Genomic DNA, 12,953 nt, shown 5'->3' on the forward strand with positions numbered 1-12,953 from the left:
TTAGTTTTGGTAAAATATAAAGTTCAAAAAAAGGAAATTTAAATCCGGATACAAATACGTGGTAAATGAAATGTATAATTGTAATTGACCACGATCTCAAGTAATTACACATTATGTGTTATTCAATATATTTTTTTCAATTTCAAGTACATTTAATTGAAAGTAATGAATTACATAGTCCAAATTGTGTGTAATTGACAATCACATTGCAATTACATTTTAATTGTTAATCAAAAGAATTGAACCGTGAATGTTCTAGGAAACTAATGACCATAGTAAAAGCTGACAAAGCAAGGACTTTATATTATAATCTCTATGTAATTACACAACCATTGGAGAATTTCTATTTTGTATTGAATTAACAAAAACAAAACAAAAATATAAAGAAAAAATAAATATTATATAACATGCCATAATTTGTGTATAAAAGAAACCATTAGTAAGGCACTGTCTCATACCCTAATTAGCTTGTTACCTTCACGTATATCTAGATTGATATTGTTAGATATTAATTTGATATACATGTAATTATAATTTAATATAAATTAAATATAACCCATTGCTATTTGTTGTATTATAAACTATAAACTTACTGTGTTTGAATTTTTTACAGATGTTAAAACACTTAGAGAGAGATAAATATTCCAAGGGTACATGTTTTTTTAAAATCAATTGTGATTAAAAGTAAGGTATATTTAAAAGGGACAGGCTTTCTAAATCCTGTAAATAATTATTTTTGTTTAGGAAACATAATTCTAATAAGCTGTGATCAAAATACAAGATCTTTTCAAAAGGTAAAAAAGAGGCTCTCTTTTTGTATCATTTTCAATGAAATACATTAAAATATAAAATTTCAATAGGAAATAACAACAACATTTAATGTGTTTAATGAGGCTTTTTGTAGCATTTAATCAAACAAGATACCTAAGTTTTGCTCATCTTTGACTGAATTTAAAAATAGTTGCTGAAGATATTATTTGTTAATACTATAAATCAATGGTTGCTTATTCTGCTCATATCATAGGATAAATGCATGTCTTCAATTTTTTATCTAAATGATCCTTTCAAAAGTAAAATTTAATTAATTACATTTGTCAAGTAATTTGGAAAGTAATTAAGTATATTGGTAAATAAGTATATTGGTAAATAAGGTTCAATATAATTAGGAATTTGATTGAAGATTTTGTTACTATAATTGAATGCAGTTAATTACTTTCAAAAGTAATTGCCCCGATGTCTGTACGTGTCAGTGCTTGTTTTTCTCGATCGATATTATATCAAAAAAACAATTATGTCATATCTTCTAACAATATTCCCTTTTGCGATATCATTGTTAAGAACTGACATTGGTTAATTACAGGTATATGTTAGGATGCCAGTCTTTATGAGGACCTCCAAATCCCGTCTGTTGTTGAAGTATAATTGTCAAATATTGGAGAAACGTGACTAAACCGAATAAAGTGATTACGCTGATTGACCACGGACTAACCAGTTTCACTCATTTAAAACATTTAAAAAAACTTGAGGTTGGTATGTTGGCTCTAAATAAAATAATTTCAAAGGTAAAAAATAATGTTAAGAAAATCTTACCGACCTCCATTTAACTGCTCAATACTACAAAACATAATATATACATCTGTTACAGTTGGAAAAATGCGTGCAACTATAATATCAATATTGGCTTTTTTCAGTGTGTATAATGTGATATGTAATAAAAAAATGTAACATTAAACAATGGGTTCAAACAGGATAAATACACACATTGTGAAAACCATGAAGTAAATTTGCAGCAATAAATAGGAGCTATTAGAATGTTAAATGATATATATATATATATATATATATATAAAATATCCTTTCTAATTCACATCGTCATGTTAAAACCACTTTTATTGTTCCAAAAATATATTTACGTAACTGTCAAACCTTTGTGTAACTACAAACTTGGAATGAAAAATATACGACTTTTCGAATTCATTGGACATGCTCATTTAAGGAATGTCGAGTTAAACGAAGAAGTGATACGATTTTAACAATAAGATCCAAGAATGAAACACAAAATGAGATAAATTAACACTGGCATTTTGCTTTTCAAGGAGTAGAATTGATTCGATGGAAAGCTTGAGAATTCGAGTATTCTTAGGAAACTACTTTCCAACCATACAAAAACACATGCATGTTCTTCATAAATACACAGCTCTATACAAAATTTCAAGCGTTCGAACATAGAAATTAGAGTCTCTGGATGATTTATAGCTTGTATTCTAAATGATGTTCGCTCAAGTCAACTATTTATACATTTCTATTTCAGATCTGGTTCAAAGGCACAATTTGTGATGGTTCATGATAGACAGTTACAAGACCAGGATTTGGGAAAAAATTAATGTAGTTTAATCTTTATAAGTGTAAATAAAAAGACCCATCAAAACTCATTAAAACAAATGGGAAGAACAGCATTGAATTGCGTTCCAAGAACTGAAGACTAAAATAATTCAATAAATAGATCCACAACAAATTAAAATGTAAATGATATTATCTTAATGAAGTTTCTGCACGCACATGGATAAAAACGTTTTGCTATAAGTCCCGGCATTGCAGATAAAAAAAGGAAGAAGCTGAGATATTCTATCAATCTTGTGCAATGACGCCTAATATTTGTTTGTGGTTTATATGGGCCATCTTGTCATCTGTAGTTTGGTGTAACAATGAAGGAAAGATGAAAATTCAAGGCAGTATAACTGCAACAGGTAAGTTGATGAGTTTAAACATGCATTTTACAAATTTAATATTTATTTCATGTCTCTCTCTTTAGTTGACCATTCTGTATATATTTCACCAATGTTCCAACTAAATCATTTTGTAGAATGTATTTTTGAAACGCGTCAAGCTTTATTTCAAATGAGTTTAATACTCGTTACCATTCATATTGATTATCAAATCACAAAAAGTGTATATGTTTGTCCATATGTCTGTATAGTTTCTTGCATTGCAATATATTTGAAATAGTATGGACATCTTTTCCGTTACTCATTAAGCACAGTAAAATAAGAAATTACAAAATGTACATAATACTCTTTTTTCATTTTATATTTTAGCCAGCATATCTCATTTTAATTTCAGGGACCATTAAGAATTTTGCAAAGGATTCTAGAAAAACAGTTGAATTGGCTACAGATATAAAGAATATGTTAAATGGTGAGTATAATTACAATCAAGTTTATTGGTTTAAATTACCTTTTTTCAGTCAGAACTGTGTTGTATATATTATATATATATATAACTCGTCTAAACATCAACCCAACAATGTTAGATCTGTAAATTTGCTTTTGCAAATTGTTGGTTCTTCCCTCGCCGGGATTCGAACCCATGCTACTGTGATATCGTGACACCAAATCGCCTGCACTGCAGCCGTCCCGCTAGACCACACGATCACCTGGGCTCTACAATAATAGAGCTTGCGCTGGCCGTGTGTTACTTTTCCACGTCAGTTTTAATCTAGCGGCGTACTGCAGTACGTGATATATAAGGCAAGAAGATATATAAAGTCAAATATATGAGCATCCTCAAATTTCCTTAGACCTATGTCCCATGACGTCATGCCACTCAAGTTTATGGTCCTTAGTCAAGCTTCCAATCTAAATATTTTCTCAATGGTGTGTCTTGTGACGTTATAAAACTTGCATTTGTGGCAGTATCATATACATTTCTACTAGGTGAAGTAGATTTTCAGAAGAGCAAAGCTTTAGACAGACACGCACAGAAAGTGGTTTAACAATACAACATCAGAACAAACCACAAAAAAAATCATTTAGAAAAAGTTTGGCTCGTTAGATCAACATAAAGTTAAAAAAAAAAACAAGAAGACAAACAATTCTCAATAATTTAGATATATGAGTTTCAAGTTTGTACTTAATTGTTTCGTCATTAAATTGACAGCACCCAACATAGCATATAAAATAATGTTTCTGTATTGAGTAGGAACATCGTATTTTGACTGTTTTCGCTACTACTTCTTTGATTTGAAAAAAAAAACAGTTGATACTATAGCTGTTAATACTGACGGAAAGATAGAAAGTATATTCTTTTTTTATCAATTTTATTGGTTCTGAATGCTCATTAACTTCGTACTTTATTTGAGTTTATTTAACTTTTCTGAATCAATGAGTCTGTTGTAGCCGAAACGGTCGTCTGGCGTAAACTATCTATCCTGGTATCTATGACGGATTTATTCCTAATATCAGTATTTACTTTGTATAAATATTACATCATTTTAATTTAAAACCCATTATTTTTCTAGGTATGTGTACTCATAGGAAAAGCCAAGATAACAACCAAAACATTGAAGACAAATTTCAGAACATAACAACCGGTAAATATATGCGTCTTATACTTTTAGTTATCATATTAGGCTTCATTAAGCTAATAAAATTTTATATTGATTATTTTGTGAAATGGGTATTTGTTTAAAAATTAATAATAATAATAATGATGTTATAACTGCAAAAAGTCATACTTAAGCCGTATCGAGGAATACAAGTATATGAGTTGTCTTTTTACAAAGCGTAGTTAATTATGATAAAAAAAAAATATTCTATTTTGTAGAGGGGTATTTGTTTTAAAAAAAAATTATAATGAAATTAAAATTACTAAAAGTCATCATTAAGCCTATCGAGGAATATATTTCTTTTATTTTCTTTTTTCTAAGCGTTGTCACATTTAAGACATTTTCTAGATCAAAGTTGTTCTAGAATTATCATTATATATCAGTATTCAACGTTGACTTTGCCATTTTCCCGATTCATTAATCATACAAGTGCTTCTCGATAAATAAAAAGAACCATGTGATGAATGATGCATGCATTGGCTACTTTAAGTCTGTGTTGCCCCAAGAAATCCTTTTCTTTGAGGTTTTATGTTTGTTCTCATTCTCGTTTTTATCTGATTTATATCTTAACTGTATAAAAAACGCAAAAGTTTTGATATATTATTAGTATTTTTTAAGAGGATTAATATTCAGAAATGTTTTTCAAAGAAGGTTATACGATGATGACTGATGTACCCATATTTTAAGTATTTTATGTATTGTGTCTGTTTAGTTAAAGCAATGTAAAAATAACAGAATTGATGAGGCTGTCATCAAAGTGAGAGGGTAAGCGCTATAAAACCAGGTTTAATCCACCATTTTCTATATTTGAAAATGCCTTTGCCCAGTCAGAAATATGACAGTTCATGTCCATTCGTTTTTTATGCGTTTTGTTATTTGATTTTGCCATGTGATTATGGACTTTCCGAATTGATTTTCCTCTAAGTTCAGTATTTTTGTGATTTTACATTTTTCCAATATGTTTACAATTTTCATAATTCACTGTGCCGATATAACCGGAATGCACCACATGATCAATTTAAATTTAAATAATCGTCACTGGTGCGGCTAACCCGCTGTTGGCTGTTTGAAAATGTCAAACACAAATGAACATATAAACCAAAAAAGTAATAATTTCACGTTGCTAGCATGGATAGACTGAAAAACAAAGAAATTTAAGAAATCTTTTAAGACACAGTGACATTTCTTTTATCAGATATTTACATGACTTTGTTATAATGCGCTTTTGTGAATATATGTACCGATAGCATTACACCCATTCATTATTTTATTCATTTTTTACAATGAGATATGGACTTGATAAAAGAAACACTCAACAGCATTCAGGACACAGTTAGTGGTAATTATAAGTAAAACTATCAAACTTTTTGAAATGACTACATATATAGTTATAAGAGATCACTTATCTAATTTTCATATAATTACAGTTTTTTTTTTATTATTTTAAACTGAATCTGAAGGAATTAAATATGTTGGCTTGTCATGTTTTGGAATTTTTGTCAGATTTTCGAAATCCTCTGGTTTCATCCATTTGAATACCTTAAAAAAATGCTCATAAATCCCCATTTTTCTTTTTATAAATCTTTTTTCCTGCTAAAATTCCAATGGCTAATATCTCAAAAACAAGCACATTGACCGCTATTTTTTTTTTTTGTTGCTTTTTTTATTCCTCAATTAATAATCTATACTCTTTTTATGGAAAGTAATGTATTTTGAAACTGAGCTGCGATCACCCTTATTAGCACTAAAAATATAAAACATCACCACTGGTATAAATGTATAGACATTTTATTGCAGAATATGTCTACCCTCTGTTTTCTCCAAGACTCTTTTTACACTTATAACTGTTCCCATTCTAACAAGGAATGCGTCTCAATCGCATGCAATTTAAAACGCTTTATATTTATCTTTTTCTGATTTATACATATGCCTATGCAAAAATCGATGGATGTCGGTATTAATTCGAAAGATTATTTTTGATGATTGAATATTTATCAACTAGTTTTATAATTCAATGGAACTAGGTCTCTACATTGATTAAATGCACCACGTTTAGCATGTTTAGTGTATCTTTTATCGTCAAACTTGACCAAATGTTTATATCAAATAATGCATAGAGAATAATACATGGCAAAATACGTATCATATGTCGTATCATCCCGAGACATCAATATCAGCCCAAGGGCCTTTAGGCCCGAGGGATGATATTGGTCGAGGGTGATACGGCATGTGATACGGATTTTGCCATGTATTATACGCTTTATCATATGTTTCAACAGAAGAGTATTATATGAACTGTTTTCTGATCCATAGCACTGGGTTACCTTTAGTTCTACTTTTGTCTTGTTTCAAAGGTCTTAAAAGAACTGATCAATTACTAATCCGAAGCACCTTGGTTACCTTACAATTTGCGTGCTGTTGATTTAAAAATATTTTGTTTATTTTTGTAATTTTTACAGTTGCATTTAGTGTGCCAAAAACTATGAAAACTTGACGTTCGTGACGTCACATACAATATGAAAACGACGTTCGTGACGTCACATACCAAACTATGACTATAAAAATAAAAATAAAACTGACTTTGTGTAAAAAAAAAAAAAAAAAAAAAAAAAAAGTAGGGGTGTGATAAAGGGTAGGGGTGCGATAAAGGGTATGCGATAGAGGGTGCGCATCAAAGTTGCGCGATATGGATTAAACAGCAGGCTATTTATCACATATGCAAAACTACTGTATTTACTACTAAACATATGATAAATGTCTTTATCAAATGATTATTAAATTAACGCAGCAACAGTTTGTAACAGATACGCTTCGTATCATTGAAAAGGAATCAATTTTATTCTCAGATATGGACGCCATAAAAGAAAAACTCGACATAATTCAAGACATTGTTAGTGGTGATAGTAAGTAAATATATCACCCAGTATTATTTTTTTTCATGGCTTCATGTTTGGATTTTTTTAGGCTTTTTTTCTGATTTCATTTAAGGACTTTCCGTTTTGAATTTTCCTCGGTTTTCAGCATTTTTAATTTTACACTTTTTTCCATATAAGCAGTGCAACAATTTGTTTGCATGAATTGGAATAGAATTTGTGATTATGATAACCAAGGTATAATTGTTACACTTTTATCAAATACGTAATAAAAAGTACATAAAACATAAGTTAGTATAAAAAGAGACCACATGGTATCTTAATTAATTTCATCAAATGCTTGTTTTCCATGAAATGTCCATTTAGAGTAAAATGAACACTTTTCAGTAATCCAAAGTCTGATTGCATACTTATTTTTCCATGCATGTTACTTGTGTCATGCTTTTCAATATGAGAGAAAATAAATTAATCAAATCAGTGTCCTCATATCGCACATCTCCAATGAAGGATGGAAAAAATAAAGAGAAATGAAAAAAAAAATGAAACAAAATGAAATGGAATTTATCTTTTATGACGTAAAAGTGACGATTGAAGGAAAATAACCTACAAACATATCACCAATTTATATAATTTAGATTTTCACCATCTATCTTCTTTAACTATCTATTAGTTGATACACATTTAATACAGGTCTATTTGTATTTTATCAAAAGACCGAGAGTGCTCAGATACGCCCAGGCGTGTTGGTGTTTACAATATCTCACCCGACGATTCACATACGTTTAAAGTGAAATGTGAAGCAGGAGGTTGGACGGTACGTATCTATAGTTCCCTTAGAAAATGCTGACCATGAATTAAGGCAGGAACGGTCAAACATAGAAAGCCACACAGACAAAAACCATGTTATGTATGAATATGAATCAGAAGACAGAGATACTTTTGTACTCTGTGAGGTCGTTCATGCAAACGAGATTTTAGAAGTGTTATAAACAGGTCTGTATCACATTTTGACTGGTATTGAAAAATGACAGCAATCTAAGATGTATTTCAATATTTTGTTTTCCATTTTAAACTTTAAAGTTTAAAAATCACTATTTTTAAGTTTTCACTGGAATGCGGAGTAAATTTTGCTATGAAGCTATATTCGGGACGAGATTCACTTATCATAGTTTTATTGATGTATGGTTGCTGGCTACGTTGAAATTACTGAAAATAAGATTTTTTTGTGGTAAAGAAGTCATTTTATATATATTTTTATGAAAATATTACAAGACAATTGGTAGACAATAAAATGCAAGTCCTTCCTCCATTATCATTTTGTGATGTTTTGTTCTGTGTTAAGGGGGCTGATGGCTGTTTCGTTGATAGCATTAAAAACGTTTGATATGATTTCCTTTCAAACAAAAACAGAGATATTCTTATATTTTAGTTGTTTTAAACTTTTATAACTCCATTTCAGGAAAACTGAACTTGCCACTGTTAATATTTTATCATTCTTGTATTTCTTAAAGGTCATCCAAAAGCGTTTCAATGGAAGCACAGATTTCTATAGAAATTGGCTAGACTATGAAAATGGATTCGGCGACCTCAATGAGGAATTTTGGCTAGGTAAGCTTGTGTATCTACTTTCAACAGGGTATATAAGATATAGTCAGGGTGTTAATAAAGAATTATAACAAACTTCCTTGTGTCAGTCCATTTGAAAAGTAATTTAAATTTTGCTTAACTTTAATAGCCGTCACTGTATTGACATAATTTTCAAGGATTTTAATCGCACAATTTCAGGGAATAAAAATATCGCCTTGCTGACATCACGCAGAAACCATGAACTGAGGATTGACCTGGAAGACTGGGAAGGTAGAAAGGCTTACGCGCTCTTTAAAAGTTTTAAAGTCGGTGATCAATCTACAAATTACACACTGACTATAAGTGGGTATTCAGGAAATGCAGGTAATCAATATTTTGAGCATGTTGTTTATAAATACACCGCAGGAAAACACTTGTTTGTTCTCAACCTGCCTGCACGTTATAGCAATTTACTAGGAAATGTATATATTTTAAACACAGTCACGATCATTAGGCATAGTCTTGATTGATAACAATTTAAACTCAACAGGAATCTGATATCTGAACAATTGGAGGGATAGCTCCTAGTTTTATCATTTTTTCAATCGATTACCTCATTTATCAGCATAGTTTGAACATAATGTACACCCAATGTATAATGTTCATATCATTTGTGTAGTTTGGTATATATTCATAGATTGATCTGAAGTGTGACAGCCATTTCAGAACATGCTGGAGCAGTTAGTCATCAGAACAGCCTTTTTATCTTTGTCAGATGTATTTGTGTGTGTGTTTGTCTTTTTTTTAAGTTCTTGGTCTGTCATGTCTGTTTTCACAGTTTGTGCTGCGTGGAGCCAAATATTGTAACTTTTACCAATTATTAATGACGACATGGATGTGTGATGCTTTTGCCAATGAAAAACCTTTCTACTAAAATTCGATTGAAGTTGGTGTAAGATATGAGAAACCGCAGTTGATAATGACAGAAAACACATACTGTAAAGTCGGCTATAAAGGCACCAACATGAAAAAACTGTCTGGGATCCTCACCTAATATTTTTTCAAGAAACTTACTGTCATTTAAGGGGTTTAATTTGTTTTTAACTTAGTCTAACCTACAATTTTCTTCTTTAATTGTATGTGATCCATACTGAGTAGTTGTCGTTGGTTGGTACCTGTTATAATTATTTTTGTTTCAGTTGTACATGTTGTATACTTTGGGCCTTCAATTTATTTTTCAAGTGTTTCATATAGGTATCCAAATTTCTTTTATACACATGTGTCATGGGTTTTGTCCGTTGTTTAATTTCGTACATTGACTTAATTGTGTTAATCATCTCCCCACTACTTTTAACTGTGCTCATTCATTGAAGACAAGTTATCTCGTAACTGTTTTATTATAATCCCAATTGACTCGAGCATGAAAACTCGATATATATCATACGCTCAAAGAGCGCTGGTCCACCAATTTTTAGAATGTTGCTTTAATGAATACGAATTCACTTCGGGAATAACGCAAAATCACAATGTTTCTTTCCGAATGAAAAACGTCTCTAACTATGATGAGTTAATGGCAATGATATATATATATATAGCATGGGTTCGAATCCCGGTGAGGGAAGAACAAAACAATTGCGAAAACAAATTTACAGGTCTAACATTGTTGAGTTGATGTTTAGACGAGTTGTATATACATAATGTACACAGCCATGTATCATCATCACTACTGGTGATCCGATGGATAAATCTGTTGTAGAGTTGTCACTGGCTCAGACGTACTTATATATCAATTTTATTTGGCAATCGCCAATGGCAGTCAGCAGGGTTAAAGAACATCAGTTGTGTCACCTGTTAATCATATGTGTTTTGTTTGAATATACTTTTTCACTTTTTTTGGTTTAGGAAGATGTTGTTTGTGCGGTTTTTAGACCCTTCTACAACAAATTTGTTTTACATGCACACGTACACAAATTGCGGTTTTTATCCAACGCAATCATAGGTTTAAACGTAGTTTTCAATTTGCCAATGAGACAATTATCCACAAAAGACCAAAATGACACAAACATTAAAATCTATAGGTCACCGTACGGCCTTTAACAATGAACAAAGCCCATACCGCATAGTCAGCTATAAAAGGCCCCGAAAAGACAATGTAAAACAATTCAAACGAGAAAACTAACGGCCTTTTTTATGTAAAAAAAAAATGAACGAAAACAAATATGTAACATATAAACAAACGACAACCACTGAATAACAGGCTCCTGACTTGGGACAGGCACATACATCAATGATGTGGCGGCGTTAAACATGTTAGCGGGATCCCAACCCTGCCCCTAACCTGGGACAGTGGTATAACAGTACAACATAAAAAAGTATATATTTATATATATATACAACTCGTCTAAACATCAACCCAACAATGTTAGATCTGAAATGTTATATACATTTGTATATATATATATCAATAATAGTTACATGTTAGTAGTCGTTGAGTAAAATAAAAATGAAATGCAAATACGCATGGTTTATCTTTTTTGCATTTGTTGAAATATCAATGTATTTGGATCTTTTTGTTTATATGGTTAGACATGTTAGAGTCACATGACATTATGATTGTCCTTTTAACATGACCACTTACGATCGTGATCCACAAATCAATCAGAAATAACATGCCTATAGGCCAGTGTAGAATAGTACCTTTATATCGCCTTCAACAATGAAAGAAATACACCACGTGACAATCAATTGTTTTTAAACTCTTTATAAGAAAGTCTATTAGAAATCTCATAGACATTGACAGTCCAACAAACATCTATCACCAATACCCTACTCTTCGAGCAAAAAGAAAACCACAAAATCAATGATCGCAACGAACAATTTACGACCTATTTATCTGTAACGGTACCTGTTTATGCACACAATGTGTGTTTGTTAAACCAGATTAGCTCATAAACATATCTCATTTACATGTCGAGACCATACATAAAAAAAACCTCAAACACATTATTCAAAACTTACACTGAACAACTACCAATAGAATACCCTCTCACTGAATCAAGGAATTGTAACGGCACGTACATTTTTTGGAACTTGGAAGTTAAGAGTTCAAATCTCCTCTTTTATGAAGAAAGCTAGCTAAGGAGGTTACAGTTAGTATTCTTATATTAACGCCCAGGAACACTAAAGAAATTGATACATGAATTAACATTCTGTTAATAAAATAAATGAAAATTACTAGAATTCTTCTATTTTTCTTATTTCAGGTGATAGTATGACGTATCACAACAATATGCCTTTCTCCACCTACGATCGTGATAACGATAAGGCTACTAATTCTAACTGTGCAGATTATAGTGGCCTGAAAGGCGCATGGTGGTATAATGCCTGTTGGAGGTCTAATTTGAATGGAAAATATTCCCATACCTCTTCTTCAGGAGGAATAAAATACGCAGCATGGAGAGGCTATAGTAAAACTATGAAAAAGTCTTCAATGATGATCAAAAGAACTAAAAAATAAACATATATCATAATCTACGTGTAATATATGGTTTCTTTTCACAAGCTTACTACTGTTTATTACATAAATAACACCTCGGATGTTCAGAAAAACAGATATTCATCATGTTCAATTCAACCCTTAGCTGATTTCTCTTATAAAGAACAAGTTAGCTAGGGTATCCTTTAATCTTTTCCTGAACTCTTAGTTAACACACTTTTTAATGAATTTATAAAAGTGTGGAATGATTATCGATTAGACAACTATGTCCATACAGGATGAAATACCAAAAATGAAAAATCATAATGAATTAAATAAACGATATTTATTTATAAAAAAATGGACTCATAGTAATGAAATACACCGGGATAAATTAAAAAAAAAATACAAAACAATTAAAAAAAAGACAATCAGCAACCATATCAAACTTCAATAAAATCGAAACTAATTACAACACTTTACAACCTACGACAACCACTTGATTGAAGGAGCCTGGCTTTAACGGGCATATATGTAACAAGAATATACATATGGATGGGTTAATCATGGTTATCAGAGCTTAACATCGCTCCTGACATTGGAGCTAACGCTAAGGGTAAAATAATCGAATATAAATGCCAAATCTATAGTTAAA

The 12,953-nt window shown here is 30.9% G+C and overlaps 1 protein-coding gene across 2 annotated transcripts; it reads left to right on the top strand.

Annotated features, from left to right (window-relative positions):
• The first annotated feature begins 2,592 nt into the window (after window positions 1-2,592).
• On the top strand, window positions 2,593-12,353 carry LOC134709164 (microfibril-associated glycoprotein 4-like). 2 transcript variants are annotated; one of them, XM_063569345.1, is made up of 9 exons: window positions 2,594-2,747; window positions 3,121-3,195; window positions 4,298-4,369; window positions 5,673-5,723; window positions 7,231-7,287; window positions 7,971-8,071; window positions 8,769-8,865; window positions 9,043-9,207; window positions 12,087-12,353. In XM_063569345.1, the coding sequence occupies exons 1-9, from the start codon at window positions 2,642-2,644 to the stop codon at window positions 12,338-12,340; spliced, it is 978 nt and encodes a 325-aa protein (XP_063425415.1). In that variant the 5' UTR covers window positions 2,594-2,641; the 3' UTR covers window positions 12,341-12,353. The 2 variants fall into 2 exon arrangements, with proteins under 2 accessions (XP_063425416.1, XP_063425415.1); XM_063569346.1 differs by lacking the exon at window positions 5,673-5,723 and having other exon boundaries at window positions 2,593-2,747.
• Window positions 12,354-12,953: the final 600 nt, after the last annotated feature.

This window comes from Mytilus trossulus, chromosome 3, assembly GCF_036588685.1.
Source record: "Mytilus trossulus isolate FHL-02 chromosome 3, PNRI_Mtr1.1.1.hap1, whole genome shotgun sequence".
In the NCBI taxonomy this organism is placed as follows: Eukaryota; Metazoa; Mollusca; class Bivalvia; order Mytilida; family Mytilidae; genus Mytilus; species Mytilus trossulus.

Coding starts and splice junctions, on each gene's coding strand:
- LOC134709164 (XM_063569345.1), top strand. CDS start 2,642: ATGACGCCTAATATTTGTTTGTGGTTTATATGGGCCATCTTGTCATCT. Junction 5,724..7,230: donor CATTCAGGACACAGTTAGTG/GTAATTATAAGT, acceptor TTTTATTCTCAG/ATATGGACGCCATAAAAGAA. Junction 9,208..12,086: donor TGGGTATTCAGGAAATGCAG/GTAATCAATATT, acceptor TTCTTATTTCAG/GTGATAGTATGACGTATCAC.